Source organism: Cebidichthys violaceus, unplaced genomic scaffold (assembly GCF_023349555.1).
Source record: "Cebidichthys violaceus isolate CVI_PGR_0920_01 unplaced genomic scaffold, fCebVio1.0.p SCAF_17, whole genome shotgun sequence".
Lineage (NCBI taxonomy): Eukaryota > Metazoa > Chordata > Actinopteri > Perciformes > Stichaeidae > Cebidichthys > Cebidichthys violaceus.
The window spans coordinates 2,537,622-2,556,193 of record NW_027176340.1 but is presented as its reverse complement, the minus strand read 5'-3'; the positions used below and the strand labels follow the sequence as shown (position 1 = coordinate 2,556,193).

The following is an 18,572-nucleotide window of genomic DNA, read 5'->3' as shown; positions in this document are numbered from 1 at the left end:
GACAATACTGCACAGCTTTCTTTTTTATTATTTAATTCCAGCTATTGTATGTAAAGAGGCATATTACGAAATAAAAGGGACAAAGTCCAATGATCAAAACGCGTTAGGTTACATCGGCGGGTTTGGACTCGTGACCTCAGTTAGCAGACCTAGAATGAGGACGGAGTGATGAATCATTTCCCACAGCAGGTTTAGGATCAGCTTTGTCTGCAACACCTGAACGTCGTTAACACTTTTGTTTTCATCCTGTCCTGTAAGGCGCAAAGGTTGAGCTTCTCTTCACAAAGTTTCCACTTTGGAGCGGCGTGATTACATCTTATTGTGAAAGTCGTACCGAAAGTGGTGTGTGTTGACAGAGTGTGTGTGTGTGTGTGTGTGTGTGTGTGTGTGTGTGTGTGTGTGTGTGTGTGTGTGTTTTGACAGAGCGCAGCAGCTTGTGTGTCAGTGAGGGCGCTGAAACACAAAACCTTTCTTGGAAACTGATTCCTGGAACTTCCGTCAGTCCAAACTGAACCGAGCTGTTTTCTGTCCTGCAGTCCACTGAACAGAGAGACACTCAGTCTCACGGCTTCACTCGCTGCACGCCGCCGCCGACACACACGGATATTTGTCCTCTTTATGACTGCAACAGATCCCAACCAGGACTATTTTTCTCTTTTTCTTTATCATCTCGCTGTGATAAAAACGCGTTTACTGTGAGACTCTGTTGGATTATTCATTGGACTGTTTTTTTCAACAGTTTACCAAACTGGTCGCGCGCTCCATGAGTTTCTTTAATTCAAGGTAAAATTATTTTTAAACGAATGACATTAATATTTTTTCGCGTGTTTTCAAAGTCTGTTTTATTCTAGATTGTATGCGGGCAGTATAATACTATAATAACTGTTTGACTGCAGTTTATCAATTAGATATTCATAATTCTGTGTTGTGTTGTTTTTTTACTAACAGATTTTTTTTTTCATTTAGTCCGTTTGTCTTGTAATGTTGTCTACAATAACTCAAGTACTGTACTTAAGTACAATGTTGAGGCCTTCGTGTACTTTACTTGAGTATTAACATTTTCTACTTCATACTTTTACTCCATTATTTAGAGGAAAACATTGTACGTTACTCCACTGCATTTATTTGATGACTTCAGTTACTGGTTATTACAACATATAATCAACAAATACATAATGATATATTGTTATGGATAAAGCTAACACTTTATTGAACCCTTGGTGAAATTCACAAGCTACAGTAATCAAAGTCAGCCCCACTTTTACCAGCTGCGACGTTAAAGTGACGTATTAATGAATTATTTACAATTCAACAATAGAATATTATTCTGAAATAGGCTATTCTGCATGAGTTCGTTTACATTTTGGTCCTTAAATATGCTTTTGAAGCTAATACTTTCACATTTTAAATGCATAACTTGTAGTTGAGTATCTCTACACTGAGTTATTGCTAACTTTAATTAAGTACAAAGACCTGAGACCTTCTTCCACCACTGCTGGTTGCTTAGTTTTGTGCTTTTTATCTCATATCAACTATAAACGTTTGCTACTTTTACTTGAGAGAGTAACAGAACACAATATCAGCTTGCACAAACGTCTTCGTTCGATACCAAACATGCAACGTTGCACGTTCATCAACAGGGCTCCCGTCGTTCAGAAATGGTTGCCCGAGCGTTGACCATTTTCCATCATGAGGAACGAGGAGCTTCGTGCCGCCCCCGTCCCTCTCCGTCAACCATTGACCCAGCAGAGGACCTCCGCTGCATCACCACCACCTTCCAGTACCTACAGACTTCAGGTACACCAGCAGTCCCACTGATTTTGAATTCACGTTTTATTTCATTGAAAATGACTGTTTTGATTTGATTAAAATAAAGTAGTATTTATTGAATATGGGGAATATTGTGGCACATGCTTTGCGGGTAGTATTGTGGAGATAATTGAGGAGTCAAACCTAACCCCACCACTAGTAACACCATTCACATGGCTATATTCACCAAAGATACATTCATGTAAAGGTAAAAAATAATATAAACTGATATCCAAACCTGTCTGATCCCAGGCTGGTACTGGCGCTCCATCTCAGCGAGTGAGGCCCGGGAAGCTCTCCTACAACAGTCTGAAGGCACGTTTCTGGTGCGGGACAGCAGTCACCCTCAGTACATGCTCGCCCTGTCGGTGAAGACCCGCTGTGGACCCACCAGCATACGCATAAACTACAGCAGGGGCTCCTTCTGGCTGGACTCCATTTCCCCCAGCCTGCCTCACCTGCAGTCCTTTCCGGATGTGCTCAGCCTGATACAGCACTACAAGGCCTCGGGCCACACGCCACAGGGCCAGGCGTCCGATGACGTCCATCCCCAGACGAAGCCTGACCCTGGCAAGCACGCGGCTAAGGACAGCGTAGTGCCTCTAAAGCTGGCGCGCCCGCTGCACAAACCAGAGGCCTTCCCTTCTTTGCAGCACCTGACGCGCCTCACCGTCAACAGACACGCAAACTGCCCCGACCGGGTGCCACTCCCAAAGCCTCTGCTGCGCTACCTGCAAGACTACCCTTTCACCATATGAGGGTCTCTGTCCCTCTGGTGTAGGACACAGAGACGGGGACGTGGGTCAGTGTCGCACTCCATGACCACACACTGTGAATCTGGGACAGCTTGACACCCCGAATGTCCCAGAGGGAGCGTATTGAAATGATTGAGCTCAGTCTTACTACAGTGATACTGCTAAGTAATATTTTTTTAATTTTATTTTCATATGTCGATTTCAGCTACTGTAAATTGAATGTATGTCTACAATGCCAATATGCGAGTTATTTCTCTTTATTTGTGCCAGTTCCCACAAATAAGAAGAGCGGTATGTAGGGTTTTTGCATGATTCAGACCACTGGTCCCAAATGCTACTGGTTGCTTCGTTGTTCCTGTAGAAATATCATGTGAAATAAGTTGGATTTGTGTCTGAGGATCTCTGTTTTCTTTGCATTGGAGCTCCTTTATGTGGGGACCTGAGGTTTGCAAAGATTTGTCCAACAAAGCAGTGTTTATTCACTCTTCATGAAATCAATGAAACTGATGAACCACGGTTAAGCCGGCAGTGATGCACAGGGCACAGCGGAGGTCTGCACACTGGCTAGGCTCCAAATGAACAGATTATTTCTCATTTTAAGACAAAGTTTCGTTCTGTAAGATCTTCCTCAGGCATGGCAACACTCTCGATCATCTCATGTAACACATTTTTACTATTACAGTCATCACAAAATCTCTTAAACGTGTCTTTTTACCCTGAATGTGTTATGGCTGTCCTGATACAGCTTGTGTTTCTGTCGTTCTTTTGTTTGGATTAAGGGAGTTTGTCCTCTGCTGAGTGTCACTGTTATGACTCTACTTCTTTCTGTATGTGTTTTATTGGACATGCTGGAATCTAGTCTCAGTATAATTAAGAATTCAGACAGTTGAGAGTACATTTATAAGACAAGGTATTACTTATTGTATGCGGTCACGCTGACTTACTTGACATGCAGATTGGAAGGCCAGAGGTGGGTGACAAGCAATTTTATAAGATGTAATAAAACACAGGCTTAAGTGTGTATTTTGTTTTTTCTTTTATGTGCAGAATGCTTTTCCTAAAAGATCATTTTTTTTACAAAATCATTACCAGCATGAACATCAAAGGCTGTGGGGGAAAAAAAAACAGTTGTTGGCTATTTAGGGACATCTGTTTAAAACTGGGTTTATTCTCAGAAGAGGAGCATATGCCTGTGAACTTATTTTGAAATAAAACATAAGAAATGTTTCTCTTTTTTCAAAGTTTTTCATGACCTTTTTTCCCTGATGAAAGACCGTCAACTTGAACATCCAGATGAATGTGCGGCATTAGTAGCGTTTTCACGGAAACACGCCTGAGTTGGTTTCCACGAGGTGGAACTGAGCAGTACTGAGAAAGCCTCTTATCGGGATTAGAGAAAGAGCTGCAGTTATTAATACACTTCTCCACCAACTGAGGACAGACTCTCGCTCTGTCTGTCTCAATCTATCTGTGTGGAACATTTAAACATGTTCAGCATCATCAAAACACTTTTCTCAATACAATCTCTATCTAGTTCATGAAAGCGGATCGACGTTTCTGACCTGCAGTCAATATCAACCAACAGAACAACTGACAGATGACAAGACCTGAACAAAAAATGTGGTTTTTGTAAAAGTAGCAATACAACAATTTAAAGTATTGTGTACTTAAAGTATTTATAATGCAATAGCTTCTTTCAGAGTGTTATTTTATATATATATATATATATATATATATATATATATATATATATATATATATATATACATATATATATATACAGTATAATTTGATTATAATTATATGTGTGTCAATGTGTAAACAGAATTTGAATGCACCTGAGGTGGAGCTAATTTGAACCTCTTTACATAATGCTGGTAATGTAACCTGTAACAAAGCAACTCATTTTATAAGCTCAGTATATGTTTTATAAAATTGGAATTTGTAAAGTAACAAGGTATACCATTAAAGTAAAGTCTAGTAAAAGAAGTGCAATATTTCCCTAAAAACAATATAGGAGTAGAAGAAAGTAGCACAAAATGGAAATGTTACGTATAAGTATTTTACATAGCTGGATTACCAAGAGGGAAAGCCTCAGGTTCACTGCATGTCAACTGGTTTGTGGTCGTTTTATTAGCTGCAAATTTTGATAGGTAAATTGCACAATTATCAATTACCATACCGGAAACCTGGGGCCATGTAGGCCTGTTATACTGGGGAAAGTTGTGCACATGAAAAAACACAGAACATGTTAAACATGTAGCAACATATTCATCCTGCACACCCACATCCCAGGAAGAAGCTCAGCTAAAATCCCATGATAACCAATTTTAGCAAAACAAAACACAATATGAGATCACAATAGAAAGCTTGAATGTTGCATGCGCACGTGGTGTAGTGACTTTGCTACTTGTATGCTACCCACACAAACAATATAGCATGATTAAAGCTGCAACTTTACAGATTGCAATCGTATAAGTCTTCATCACTCCATGAACAAAAGAAGAGACTCTCTTTATTCAGCCATAACCATAAATCATGTCTTAGCTTTGCTGTTTTGAGATCAAACGTTGTACTCGAGGGCATATCAACGCTATCAATCTAGATAACTTTTAAGGGGTGACCGTGGCTAAGTGGAGAGCAGGGCTGCCTTTCAATCAGAGGGTTGGTGGTTTCGATTCCCAGCTCCTGCTCTGCTAGTCTGTCCTTGAGCAAGACACTTAACACTGCGTCTACGGTGTGTAAATAGAACTGAATTGTAAGTCGCTTTGGATAAAAGCGTCTGCTAAATTGTATCATCTGTATTAAATTGCATGGAGGAGCATAATGCACCACAGAAATAGAATAGGCCAGACTGTTGCAATACAACAGGATGGTCAGAGCGGTGGCCGTTAAGTAGAAAGACAGAGTAAAATAAGTCAAACTCAGCAACTTAATGCTGCATGCACACATTCTTGTCACACCGTAGGAAAGCAGCTGTCACCAGATGAGTGACAACTTTGTTTTGTCTCTTTTTCTGTAACCAGTGTAGCATTAAAGCATGGTGGAAATAGCGAGCTAGCTAGCTTTTAGTGGTTTTAGGCAGCAACTGCATCATCCCAAAAGGACATTCCTTCTAAAAGTGTGCAATTTTGTTGGGGCGGAAAGTAAATCTTTGATTTATGCAGTGTTTCATGTTTATTTACCTCTACCCAGTAACAAAATGCTTACACCTCTGCCAAAAATCTCACAAGTATTGCCTTTAATATGATACCAAGCGTATTTAAATAGACCTTGTAGTTGTAGAGATAGTTTCTATTTATCATGTCGTTTATGACCGAGGCCTGTACGGTACATGAACGTTATCTGGATATTGCAAATGTCATAATGCCTGGCAATGATGTTGCTGTTCTGTATTATTGTTTTTGACCACAACAAAAAAGATCTAATAAAATGTAAGTGTCAAAAATAAAATAATAACCAAATGTATAAATACAACCAAAATAATCAGCACAACAAAATGTAAGAAATACTGTATAACATGTATACGGTATGTGTTTGTTTTTTTTAATGTTTGCACAATAGTGTATTGTTATCCTCTCCCCACCCCCTCACTTCCCTCCTGTTAATCCTCCAGCAGCAGCGCAGTCAGGAGCAGCGACGGAGGCCAACAAAGCCCTACTTTGAAATCAGTTGGATAGATTTTAAAACCAATCACTCGGTAAGCCTGTTATGTCCACTAGCAACGTGGAGAAGCGCTACCTGCTCAGTGCGATTTAATGACAGTGATATCGCTGTATATATATATTGTTAACCTATATTTTTCATCCGATATTCTGCTGACGCTAGCCAGATAGCTAACGGACCGATAACGTCGCTTTGACTTCCGTTACGCTAAGCTAAGCCTGGCTAGCTAGCTAGCCGGTTTGTGACTTAAGGGGAAAAAGGTGAGGTTTGGCTGAGTAGGTTGTTACGGAAACACCAACACTGCTGTGGTGTTTTGTGTATAACACCATAAATATCGCACATGTATCCCGTTCTACCTTTGTTTTAATAATACCATGAAGATGTAAAAGCCAGTGCATTATCCGGCCGGCTAACGTTAGCTGGTGAGCTACGGTAGCTAGCTTCACGTCGATTGTAAACAGAACCTCCTAGCTAACTGAAATCTGGGTCAGCGTACACTACGATTCACAATCGTTGGTACCAGCTAGCTAAACGTAAACGTTTAGGTCAGTTTAGTCAACGCTCTGATGTTGATGTGGGACACATTTCTCAATCTGTATCCCGGGGTGGGTCAGAGACACTGGAGCGGAAATGTATGATCGTGGAAGAGAGTTTCCTAGTGTGACTTACGTTTTAAGCGTCAATCAACATAAGGGGCATAGGCTGTCGACTTTGCATGCATGTCCACGTGTCACACCATGTATATAACCTAATGTACAGCTGACTCACTACGAACAGCCGTGATGTTGTTGCCACACGAGGCTAAATAGTTAGCCTCGGGTGTTGGTTTCAGACTGGGTTTGGCGTTATGTCAACACAGCTGAAGCTAGTGGCTGCTCGTCGTCTCTCACGGGCGCAGAAGTTGCGTAACAAATGAATGCAAATCAACTTTAACCTCCCTGGTAGATGTTGTTCTCATCTCCTTAACCTCCTGTTGTTTTCTGTTTCCCGTTCTGCAGCTATGGCAGCAATCAGGAAAAAGCTGGTAATAGTGGGAGACGGAGCCTGCGGGAAGACCTGTCTGCTCATCGTGTTCAGCAAGGACCAGTTTCCAGAGGTCTACGTGCCCACGGTCTTTGAGAACTACGTCGCAGACATTGAAGTCGACAGCAAACAGGTAGGAATGACTACAATCAGCATTGTGTAACTTACAACAGCAGCTGAGTGCTGGTTGTATTCTCCTTCCACTCCCTCTCACCAACGACCGAACTAAATACGTTTTAAGTCTCACAAATTAATCTGACATAACTTTTGATTTACTTTCCACTCTTCCACTTGTCTGAATTTTGATTGTGGAATGTATGCACTATGCAATAGTCCATATGGACACTTCTTATTCATCTGTGTACATTTTCAAAGGCACCATGTAGTGCATAAGTTATAATTTCTATTAACACACTCATCAATGCAATGCATCTGATTTCATAGGTGAAAATATTACATTTGCACACCTGCAAAATTACAATAATTCAGTAATTAACTGTACAAGTGATTTAAAAAATAGTAAATTGAGGTTTGGTGTAATGAATGATAAAACAAAGGATTGATTATGTTCAATAACACTCAACCCTTCAAATCATGATTTCGCCCAGACTTTAGCAAAAATGAAATACATGTCAGCTACGGATCTGTTCAGAACAGCGTTTCTGAATACAGGACGTTGGTTTGTCTGCACTCGTTATGTGTCTGTATTACATCAAACCCAGAGACCTATAGCATCGTGAACACGGGTTTGATAACTTTCTGACTCTTGCGGCAGGTGGAGTTAGCGCTCTGGGACACAGCAGGTCAAGAGGACTACGACAGACTGCGCCCTCTCTCCTACCCAGACACCGACGTCATCCTCATGTGCTTCTCCATCGACAGCCCCGACAGTCTCGGTCAGTTCAAACGGAGAGCTGACGGTGTTGTTGATGTTTGCGCTACAATTTTCCTTTCTGCATGTGCATTTCCTCTAAATGCCAGCAAATGTTTTGCAAAAGGGTTATTCAAGGAGTAAACCCAGTTCAGATGTAGTTTCAGTTGTATTGTTATATTGAGAAGGGAAGGAGACGGACCAGTCACACAATTTTAAAAAACACCTCTAATGTGTTAAGAACCAGCCACAAACTAAATGTTTGGCATATTTGTTCAACATGAAAAAGCATTTTCGCACTCTTCCAATGGTGATCGTATCACATGTGAGGTTTCCCCCCCCCAACTTCTGTACATCACGACCGCAAACACACATAAGACATTTACCGCATTGTGAAATCTGTGAGTAACCTGCGCCGTGTCTGTGTTCTGACCGATGTTGTCTTTTTGTCCCCTCATCTAGAGAACATCCCTGAGAAGTGGACTCCTGAGGTGAAACACTTCTGCCCTAATGTTCCCATTATACTAGTGGGAAATAAAAAAGACCTGCGTAACGATGAGCACACCCGGAGGGAGCTCGCTAAAATGAAGCAGGTAAAACGGTTTAAAACAAACGCAGACTAGTCTAGTGGTGAATCCCCGTTTCCTAAAAAAATAATAATAATAAAAAAAAAAAAAACACCTTATCCTGACTTTTTTTTTTTTTCCCCTAAAGGAACCCGTGAAACCAGAGGATGGACGGGACATGGCTAACAGGATCAGTGCCTTTGGATACATGGAGTGCTCTGCAAAGACAAAGGATGGCGTGAGGGAAGTGTTCGAGATGGCCACCAGGGCTGCACTACAGGCCAGGCGGGGAAAGAAGAGCAATAAATGTGTCCTACTGTAAGCGGGGGCTCGAGGACTGCTTCCTACAGGGGGAAAAGAAGAAGGAGCATTAGGTCAAACCTACCCCCCCCCCCCCCCAAAAAAAACAAAACACACACACACCCACACAAAAGACTGTTCGCCCCAGTTTTTACTAAAGGTGTAATGCTTTTACCTTTTTTTGTCTTAAGCAAAAGTAGTCAGGTTCTGTCAGTATTCAATTTTGAGGTTATGGAAAATACTTTTTTTGTACTTTAACATGAGTAAATTTGCCATAATGAAACCTCCTTTATCAACACGTACTATGTAATCAAAGAGGTCAGCGAGGGGACCGACTGTGTGTCATACCTGCCAACCGCAGTTAGGTGCTGAACGCCCTGCCTGCTGATCTGAGGAATGTTTCCACAGCCAACGAGGGTGAAGTACCTGTCCACTGTGACCCATAGTCCTTCAACTATTTCAACAGACAGACGCACACATGAAGTCAAAAATTTTGTTTGTGTGCTTCCTATACGAAATCCTACATGCATTATGATCACTTGCACAATATGAGACTGGAAACTCATTTTGTTAAAAAAAAAAAAAAAAACGCAAATGGAAACTTAGTGTTTTGTGTAATAAATTACTTTGTAAGAATCTTGATCATTTGCATCACTTGATGAACGCGGAGTGACACGGTGATACGGAATAAAGGTTTCCTTTAACGAGAGTACGAGCGAAACGTTTCAGAGTTGTGTTCAGGGTCCTGGATCAGCCTGCAGTAGATTAATACAAGCCGATCTTTGGTTATCTCGTCAACACAGCCTGACCGACTCAGGGCGGTAGTCCTTTTTGAGACTTCGGTTCATAAAAAAAATAAAATAAAAAGACATTTACTGAGCCAGACATGTCCATCTGTGATAAGCTAATACTGTTGAGGCTCAACTTGTCTGCAGTGTTTTATTTAACATGCATATAAACAATACAAAGCTGCAGATTCTGTTCTTTGGTATATTAAAAAGATTAGTTGTTTTTTTTCCCAAGCAAAGCGCTGACATTTTGTTGAAACAAATATTTTGTAAACAATTTACATCAATAAATATAATCACCTCTCGGTATAATACAATTCAACAGCACCTCAAAACTGCAGCCTTCGAAAACGACCATGAAGTTGAATCGACAGCTCTAAAGCAGCAACAGCTGAGCGCTGTGACCATGAAGGAAGAGTTCACTGCAGGGCTTCATTGCGAGGATTAACTTTTGAAAGGCCACGTCGAAACATTTGTGGTCTGGAGGCAGCTACAGGCTCCTGCAGCAGTGGTTAACGTGCGATTTCCTTTTATCCAAAAATATATCTACAGAGTGATGCACACTTTAACTTCATAACACATTCATCAACATACATTTCATCCGTTTTACCCAAGAAAGCAAGTCCTATGTGATTTATAACCCCGCTGTGGAAAAAAAAAAAACGAAAACCCGTTGCACAACACTGTCTCATTTCTCTGGTGAAGAGCTGCATCCAGGCCTCAGAAGATGAGGCGATGCTCATCGTGTTAAACGTCATTCGTTCTTTTTGGCCGGAAGTCGGGAGCGGGCGAGAAACACCGGCAGCAGAGCCAGCGCTCCCAGAGCCGCGGCCACTAGCGGCCGGTAGAAAAGCCAACCGACTCCGATGGTGAGGAGGGACAGAGAGCAGGAGACGCTCAGCGCGAAGATCTTCAGCCCCACGGACACCAGCTCTCTGAGGACGGGAACCCAGTCCACTGTCGGCACACAACACAGTGTTCAGAGCGAGAGCTGCAGAGGAAGACCTCCATGGGTGCGTGAGTGTTTGCTTACCCAGTGTGTAGATGATGCGCATGGTCAGCTGGATGCTGAGGAACATGAGGGCCCAGCCTGCAGCCCTGAGGCCCCACATCTTCTTGCTGTTGTACTGGAGCTCTTTCTCAAAAACCTCCTGCAGAAAACAATACAACTGGATCAACTACCAGAACCGAAGAGCAAGAGGAACATATGTGACTGGACACATATGGTTGTGAATGTTATAACGCTAATTTTTCTTTTTTTTTTCCTCCCCTAAAGAAAACCATCCCAATGTCAAAGAGACTAAATGAAGTCCACTGTGACCTCTGCAGAGAGCTGCTCCGGGTACAGGATCTCCAGTGTGTCTCCTGACTTGGTTTTAAAAGGCATCAGCTGGTCCCCTTTCTGCATGGCCACAATGCTGACCTGAAAAACACATTGAGATCACGATTTAAGACGGCATGTGCACTGTAGAAAATAACAGTTTCAATTACTGCTGGAAAGATCGGTCGATTATTTGATAGTCAGAAAAAAGTACATGTAAATATCTTGATTATTGGTGAATCGTTACAACCATTTTTCAGGCAAAAATGTCAAACATTCCCTGGTCCTGGCTTCTCAAATGAGGAGATATATATAAATACACCACTTTTCTTTGATCATATGTGACGGTGAGCATCTTTGGGTTTCGGACTGTTATCCGGACTTCTCATTTACAAGAAATCCACATACTTTGACATGTCTGTATGACATTTTGTAGACCACAGGTGTTGTGAAATGAATCGGCAGATTGATGGATCGTGACAATAATTGTCGGGTACAGCCACAGTTTCAATATTCCCAAAAGTTTGTTAATGAAACGTTAAAATTAGGGCTGCAACAAATGATCGATTTCCCTTAATTGATTACACTGTTCGTTATTCTTTGATTCATGATTTAACGTCAACACCAGTGAATTAACTGGTCATGTGCAGCACTCACAGTTTGAGGCCGGCCGAGGGGAGACGTCTCCCCACTCAGTCCAGCAAAGGAGAATCTCACACGAACATCCCCAACCTGGAAAAAAAAAAACAACAACAACCACCAAATATAGAATAATATACAATAAACACTGCACTAATCTAGCATACATGACTAGAACCCAGAAGTTAATGAATATGGAAGAAGTTCACATCACAATGCTCACCTCTGGCCTGCGTGGGTTTTGGGTGTGATAGAAATAATCGTCATCAACGCTGAGAAAAGGGGCCAAGTTAAAGGAGGAGAAATCCCTGAGACTCAGCGTCTGGAAGTCATTTATCTGCTCCACCAGGCCTGAGGAGGAACAGTTGACTAAATGTAACAAGCGTGACAACACACAACAATAGCAGCATGTGCAATGCCTGCATGTTGATACCTACCTTTAGACAGACTGAAAGGTCCGACTCCGACTTCAGGAGCCACGACGGTGACACTCTCAACCGACATGGCACTGAGATTCAAAGGTTAAATTAAAGGTCAACTAGACATAAACACACACACACACACACACACACACACACACACACACACACACACACACACACACACACACACACACACACGATGTGTTTTAATGCCAAAGAAACTACTAAACCGATCTTTAACAACATTTGAATACCTTGGGTTCTGGTGACCAATTTCCTTATCAAAATTACGACTGTTGACCAACTCTGATTTCCACTCCGTGTCTACAGAAAAGGAATCGCATCGCTTCAGTTCACATGTAAACAGCTTTGAGCGGAGTGAAGTGCAGCATGTTGTTACCGGACACTGAGAAGAACCACTCACTGTAGGTATACGTCGTCTCACTTTTGGTCTCGCCGTCCTCTTGGTAGTCCCTGAAATTAGACACAAGGTCACAAACTAGGCAACATATTTTTTTTTTTTTTTTTTCTTTTTTTTTTTTACACATGACCCCACCCTAGATGTTGACACAGACTTACTTGCTCTCCCGGTACTCCACCCACTGGTACATCTCCACCTGCCTCTTCAGCTTCACCGCCTGCACCGCAACTCTGTAATTGGGGTCATGGAGGGGCTGCGCAGACACGGGTGCAGAGGATTCATCAGCTGAAGTGACATCCACTTCGCTATCGCTCTAACTTACTACTCCTTAATCTTTACTAAACGCGTTACAAATATACATATGTATCAATATTTCCTGATATAAGAGAAAATACAGAATACTTACACAGGATTTCTGAGACACAGATATCTCTGTTCTCCAGTGTTTAATTAATCAACTGTATGCCTCACTGTCTGGAAGTGACTGGTATCAGTCTGTCATGTGTAAGGCAACTTACTTCCAAACAAATAGATACAAATAGATACATTGTCGCGGTGCGGTTGGAGAGGGATTGATAAAACAGAGAGTACAGTCTACCTGTGAGGTGCGCAGCTGAGAGGACAGGTGAACTAAGCGGTTGTTGTTCTGCAGGTCGAGGCTGGAGAAAGGCTCCAACGACACGACCTGAGAGAGACCCTCGTTCAGGGAGGAGGCCGTTTGCAGAGCCCGTCCCTGAGATCAGAAGCAGAGAGTTAGTCTGCTGCTACGTCAGCATGCAACACAGCGCAACAGTTTCACTTCAATAGACCCACTGTGTGCATTTTTCTTACCTCGTTGGTGAAAAGAAGATAGATTGAGAGGAAAAACAGTCCGACACCAACAACTGTTCCTCCTGCAGTTTCACCTAATCGCTCCAGGAATCCAGGGTTGGACTTAACAGACACACGCTTGTGTTGATTTGGGTCTGAAAACTGAGACAAACATGCAAGAACAACTCAGATTGAGTGCCAACAAGAACCACAGCTCATAATCCAGAAGAATCTAGAGATAGTCCACTAACGTTACCGGACTAAAGGTAGTCCACTAACGTTACTGGACTAAAGGTAGTCCACTAACATTACCGGACTCAAGGTAGTCCACTAACATTACCGGACTCAAGGTAGTCCACTATAATGTTACCAGACTAAAGGGAGTCCACTATAATGTTACCAGACTAAAGGTAGTCCACCATAACGTTACCAGACTAAAGGTAGTCCACCATAACGTTACCAGACTAAAGGTAGTCCACTATAATGTTACCAGACTAAAGGTAGTCCACCATAACGTTACCGGACTAAAGGTAGTCCACTATAACGTTACCAGACTAAAGGTAGTCCACTATGATGTTACCAGACTAAAGGTAGTCCACTATAACGTTACCGGACTAAAGGTAGTCCACTATAACGTTACCAGACTAAAGGTAGTCCACCATAACGTTACCGGACTAAAGGTAGTCCACTATAACGTTACCAGACTAAAGGTAGTCCACCATAACGTTACCAGACTAAAGGTAGTCCACCATAACGTTACTGAGTGTCTCGTGTCACAGCGCTAGGCGTTAACGGACACGCCTCTTTCGTTCTGAGCTCATTTTACTCAGTGAACAGAAAACGTGTCGAATTACTGTCACAACTTATTGTTAAATGCTGTTTTAAAAAAGCAAAGCAAGACATTAACGTTAAACTATCTGGGGTGCTGACGTCACGTAAAGAATCGACTAATGCAAACGCTAGCTAGTTGTTAGTTAAATTAATTAACAGCTGAACTTGAACAATAAGGTGAACTAATAAGAATGCGGTAGTTAATGCGCTAAGGACGCAGTGACGCCGATTGCAGGAACATTTCACGTTATTGTTTAAAACTAACCCACTTACTGTCTGTGCCGAAGACATGTCTCTGACTTCTTCACCGCCGCAGTCAAACAGTAAGATCAGCTAAAGTTGGAGCTTCAAAGATGCCCAGAGATTACGAGTCGAAACATTCAGGGTACACGAGAGAGTGTGACACTAATGCACTTTCATTTACAGCCGGGCGTACACCGGAATCCTCTCGGGGGAGGCGGAGTCAGCGTGAAATATCAGAAGTATTTCCCACCATGCCGTCCGAAGTGCCACGGTGTATTTTACAAGCACGCCCCCAAAGAGACTTTTACCGACCCAGACGTCTCCGTCTCAAGGAATTATGGGTAACTGAGTCTTTTGTAGTAACTGAAGTAATGTAAGTTTTATACTATGGTACCCAGTGATAATTACCTTAGTATATATAGTATATATATATATATATATATATATATATATATATATATATATATATATATATATATATATAGTATTTTATATAGTATTTAGGTACAATTTTGAGGTAGGCCTACTTGTATTTTACTTGAGTATTTCCACATTATGGTAGTTTTACTACTCCACTCACTAGGGAAATATTGTACTTTTTATTTTACTCATATTATGGCAGCTATAGATGCTTTACAGGTTAAGATTTTATATAGAAATACATGCAATATGCTTATAAAATACAGTACATTGTTAACATTTATGATGTCTATCAGTCACAGGGGACATTTACTGCAGAACAAGTACATTTACTTTGATACTTAAAGTATATGTTGCTGATAATAGTTCTGTACTTTATACTTAAGTAGATTTTTTTAATGACAAATCTGAATAATTTGTCCCCCACTGATGACACCGTCTTCATTTAATACCTCAATCTGCAATGACTGGAAAACCCCACCTCTTACAGCCAATCAGACACACACACACACACACACACACACACACACACACACACACACACACACACACACACACATATAGCTCAGACATGGCAGTCTTAAGAGGATTATTGCAAAAGGGGAACGCAAAGAAATTAGTGTCACTTATCATCATCGCATCTGAATAGAGAAATGCTCACAGACACATTCATAATACTGCTACAGGCTACACTCTGGCTACAGCTGGGACTCAGTGAGGCAGAGAGAAACAGGTGGAGAGACTGTCAGGATGGAGGAGTATGATGTTATTGTGCTTGGAACTGGACTTAAGGTAAGATTCATTCATTGTAAAATAAGTCGTCTACTGTGTGAGGAACATTACAATCGTCATTACCTACATTACTATTAACATTCTGTACTGAGAATCTAAAGAATTACCCTTTCTTTCACGTGTTCCCTGAACTAACTTTACTCTTTAGTTCTTCATAGGATGAGTGGTTGAGTTTGTTCATGAGTAAAATGGTCACACTCGTACTGATCATTCACATGCAGACCTTCTGAGCTCCTGTTGGCTGTTAATTGGATTTACACCAATTAAATGATGTCATCATGCTAGTCTAGCTCTACAGGTGCACAGTGTGTCACGAACTGCTCCACTGTCTCTCTCAGGAATGCATCCTGTCTGGTTTAATGTCTCAAAGTGGGAAAAAGGTTCTTCACATAGACAAGAACCCGTACTACGGAGGAGAGAGTGCGTCCATTTCTCCCCTTGAGGAGGTGTGTTCACACAAAACATCAGGCCAACATCCTCCACTTGACAAAGCTGCTGCTACGTCGCCCATTTGTCGTGTTTAATATTATCCTACGTTCACAGCTGTTCAAGAAGTTTAAGGTTCCAGGACCTGCTATGTCCATGGACCGCGGAAAAGAGTGGAACATCGACCTTATCCCCAAATTTTTTCTCGCAAATGGTGAGAGCAAAGTGCACGTGAACTTGCGATTTGTGCATTTTTGCAGTATAAATGAGTGTCGTTTTCCGTATCCTCTGCTGTGTCTTTGCATCAGGTGAGCTGGTGAAAATCCTGGTGCACACTGAGGCTACTCGATACCTGGACTTCAAAGTGGTTGAAGGCAGCTATGTATACAAAGCCGGCAAAGTGCACAAAGTCCCCGGCACAGAGGAAGATGCCATGCACGCTTCAGGTGATAAACCTGAAGCATGATTAATGCACAATAATGAACCCTAACTACCTTTGATGGCGTTCAATAAAACATTTGCGTTTTAGATCTGATGGGCATGTTTGACAAGAGAAGGTTCAGGAAGCTGCTGCTCTTCGCCCTGAACTTTGACGTGAGAAACCCTCGGACCTGCCAGGACGTGGATCCTAACCAAACGACCACGCGGGACCTTTTCTGCCGCTTTGACCTGGGACTAGATGTCGTGGAGTTCACAGGTCACGCTATTGCCTTACACAGCAGTGAGAGGTCAGTCACAAGAATAACTAGCATAACCCAGAAAAAAAAAAAAGAACCAATATTAAAACCTTCCTGGTTTGGTTTACTGTCTCCTGGTGACCCTGCAGTTACCTGGACCAGCCGTGTGGGGAAACCATCAGGCGGATCAGGCTGTACTCCGAGTCTCTGTCCCGCCACAACACCAGTCCGTACCTCTACCCGGTGTACGGGCTGGGCGAACTACCACAGGGATTCGCCAGGTTACAAAATAATGAATCAGATTTCTCCCTAAATACTTCCAGAAAAAAAGTTCCAGTTTGTCTTCTCATTACATTCAGTGCGATCAACATCAAGTGGGAAACATGGTTTGGGATTCTGCGCGGTGAAACTGTGTCACCTATGGATCATCACCAGTTCACATGAGCCACCCTGAATCTGTGTGTTTCAGACTGAGCGCAGAGTACGGAGGAACTTTCCTCTTGAACAGAACAGTGGATGAGCTTGTGATGGACAACGGCAAAGTGAAAGCCGTGAAGTCTGAGGGGAAGGCAAGTGTGTGTTCCCGTGGAGGATATAGAGAAGTCGGGATGTTTGGAGAAAATGTCCTGATGTGATTTTTTTTTGGTCTTTTTGGTCTTTTTAACAGCTGTTCCACTGCAAACAGCTCATCTGTGACCCCAGCTACGTTCCTAATCGAGTGAGGAAAGTGGGGCGTGTGATAAGAGTCATCTGCTTATTAAATCATCCAGTTAAAAACACCCACGACGCTCACTCCTGTCAGATCATCATCCCTCAAACTCAACTCAACAGGAAATCGGGTATTTTGTCTATTTTTTTTTTTGAGAAATGAATCATGTATTTCAGGTACATGTGTGTTGCAGTCCACAGATTCTTTGTAAATAAATGATTTACGTTGATCTTTGTCCGTGCAGACATTTACATATCTGTCGTGTCCTATGTCCACAATGTGGCCTCAGACGGGATGTACATCGCCACAGTGAGCACGACTGCAGAAACCAGCAACCCAGAGAAGGAAGTCCAGCCAGGGCTGGAGCTCCTCCACCCCGTCATGCAAAAGTGAGTGACACATTTCAATCTTTAATGTCACTGTATGTATTTTTATTTACATTTTAATCGATGTCGTTTCCTGTCACCGCCCTGAATCTAGATTTGTTTCAGTCAGCAACATGCTAGTTCCCAATGAAGATGGAAAAAAGAGTCAGGTAAGAAGGAGACTTCTGTGCAAAAGAAATAATGAAATTGGTGTGAAGTGTGTCCAGTACTGGTTCAACGACGTCCCCCTCACTCGTCTGTCTTCGTTAGATATTCGTGTCCCGCTCTTATGATGCAATAAACCACTTTGAAGCTGATTGTGAGGACATCAAAGACATGTACCGCCGGATAACCGGAGCAGAGCTCAGCTTCGGGGGATCGCAGAGACACCAGTCTCACAACTCCGATGACGACTGAGAGGGACCTTCAACATCAGGACCAAACATTTCAACAGCTGGGAGGCCATGATCACAGTCTGGATGATTATCCCAGCTGTGAAGCATTGAGTGTGTTATGTAGCACGTAGAGTGAATTGTGAGTAGACTGTGTAAATGTTTGGCGCCTACGTTTTTTTTTTTTTTGCCATTTCTCCTTTTTGTAAGATTTGGATTTGGAAAAATATGTTTATTTTGTCCTTTCAAGTTTCAATCATCTGCATTTGGTTCGGTATGAGACAAGAGGACGCTCTCTAACAAACAATACAACTTGTTTCGCTAAG

The 18,572-nt window shown here is 42.1% G+C and overlaps 4 protein-coding genes across 5 annotated transcripts; 3 read left to right on the top strand and 1 right to left on the bottom strand.

Moving 5' to 3' along the window:
• Nucleotides 1–241: 241 nt before the first annotated feature.
• LOC137873702 (cytokine-inducible SH2-containing protein-like) lies at nt 242–3,791 on the top strand. Of its 2 annotated transcripts, XM_068712026.1 has the most exons (3): nt 242–783; nt 1,641–1,797; nt 2,062–3,791. In XM_068712026.1, exons 2-3 carry the CDS (start codon nt 1,659–1,661, stop codon nt 2,565–2,567), a joined length of 645 nt encoding a protein of 214 aa, XP_068568127.1. In that variant the 5' UTR covers nt 242–783; nt 1,641–1,658; the 3' UTR covers nt 2,568–3,791. The 2 variants fall into 2 exon arrangements, with proteins under 2 accessions (XP_068568127.1, XP_068568128.1); XM_068712027.1 differs by lacking the exon at nt 242–783 and having other exon boundaries at nt 839–1,797.
• Nucleotides 3,792–6,173: 2,382 nt separating this feature from the next.
• LOC137873700 (rho-related GTP-binding protein RhoA-B) lies at nt 6,174–9,632 on the top strand. Its single transcript, XM_068712025.1, has 5 exons — nt 6,174–6,264; nt 7,229–7,386; nt 8,029–8,149; nt 8,587–8,717; nt 8,839–9,632. The coding sequence occupies exons 2-5, from the start codon at nt 7,231–7,233 to the stop codon at nt 9,010–9,012; spliced, it is 582 nt and encodes a 193-aa protein (XP_068568126.1). The 5' UTR covers nt 6,174–6,264; nt 7,229–7,230; the 3' UTR covers nt 9,013–9,632.
• Nucleotides 9,633–9,915: 283 nt separating this feature from the next.
• On the bottom strand, nt 9,916–14,649 carry LOC137873699 (transmembrane protein 43). The gene is made up of 12 exons (XM_068712024.1): nt 14,496–14,649; nt 13,413–13,553; nt 13,180–13,314; nt 12,740–12,834; nt 12,585–12,634; nt 12,415–12,484; nt 12,176–12,246; nt 11,962–12,089; nt 11,757–11,831; nt 11,100–11,201; nt 10,812–10,929; nt 9,916–10,735 (listed from the first exon to the last, which is right to left on the bottom strand). The coding sequence occupies exons 1-12, from the start codon at nt 14,511–14,513 to the stop codon at nt 10,533–10,535; spliced, it is 1,206 nt and encodes a 401-aa protein (XP_068568125.1). The 5' UTR covers nt 14,514–14,649; the 3' UTR covers nt 9,916–10,532.
• Nucleotides 14,650–15,635: 986 nt separating this feature from the next.
• On the top strand, nt 15,636–18,280 carry zgc:112334 (uncharacterized protein LOC619199 homolog). Its single transcript, XM_068712015.1, has 11 exons — nt 15,636–15,677; nt 16,016–16,123; nt 16,221–16,317; nt 16,412–16,549; nt 16,633–16,831; nt 16,930–17,061; nt 17,250–17,349; nt 17,448–17,619; nt 17,734–17,878; nt 17,970–18,024; nt 18,125–18,280. Exons 1-11 carry the CDS (start codon nt 15,636–15,638, stop codon nt 18,269–18,271), a joined length of 1,335 nt encoding a protein of 444 aa, XP_068568116.1. The 3' UTR covers nt 18,272–18,280.
• The last annotated feature ends 292 nt before the right edge of the window (nt 18,281–18,572 follow it).

What these genes read in the sequence shown, in the direction of transcription:
- LOC137873699 (XM_068712024.1), bottom strand. An exon ending in CTCAGCTGCGCACCTCACAG is followed by an intron (nt 12,835 to 13,179) that starts GTAGACTGTACT and finishes GTGTCTGCGCAG; the next exon opens with CCCCTCCATGACCCCAATTA. An exon ending in CCCTCGGCCGGCCTCAAACT is followed by an intron (nt 11,202 to 11,756) that starts GTGAGTGCTGCA and finishes TGTGTTTTTCAG; the next exon opens with GTCAGCATTGTGGCCATGCA.
- LOC137873702 (XM_068712026.1), top strand. Translation starts at nt 1,659, where the DNA reads ATGGTTGCCCGAGCGTTGACCATTTTCCATCATGAGGAACGAGGAGCT. An exon ending in CCAGTACCTACAGACTTCAG is followed by an intron (nt 1,798 to 2,061) that starts GTACACCAGCAG and finishes GTCTGATCCCAG; the next exon opens with GCTGGTACTGGCGCTCCATC.
- zgc:112334 (XM_068712015.1), top strand. Translation starts at nt 15,636, where the DNA reads ATGGAGGAGTATGATGTTATTGTGCTTGGAACTGGACTTAAG. An exon ending in CCATTTCTCCCCTTGAGGAG is followed by an intron (nt 16,124 to 16,220) that starts GTGTGTTCACAC and finishes CTACGTTCACAG; the next exon opens with CTGTTCAAGAAGTTTAAGGT. An exon ending in AGATGCCATGCACGCTTCAG is followed by an intron (nt 16,550 to 16,632) that starts GTGATAAACCTG and finishes TTTGCGTTTTAG; the next exon opens with ATCTGATGGGCATGTTTGAC.
- LOC137873700 (XM_068712025.1), top strand. Translation starts at nt 7,231, where the DNA reads ATGGCAGCAATCAGGAAAAAGCTGGTAATAGTGGGAGACGGAGCCTGC. An exon ending in TTGAAGTCGACAGCAAACAG is followed by an intron (nt 7,387 to 8,028) that starts GTAGGAATGACT and finishes CTCTTGCGGCAG; the next exon opens with GTGGAGTTAGCGCTCTGGGA. An exon ending in CGACAGCCCCGACAGTCTCG is followed by an intron (nt 8,150 to 8,586) that starts GTCAGTTCAAAC and finishes CCCCTCATCTAG; the next exon opens with AGAACATCCCTGAGAAGTGG.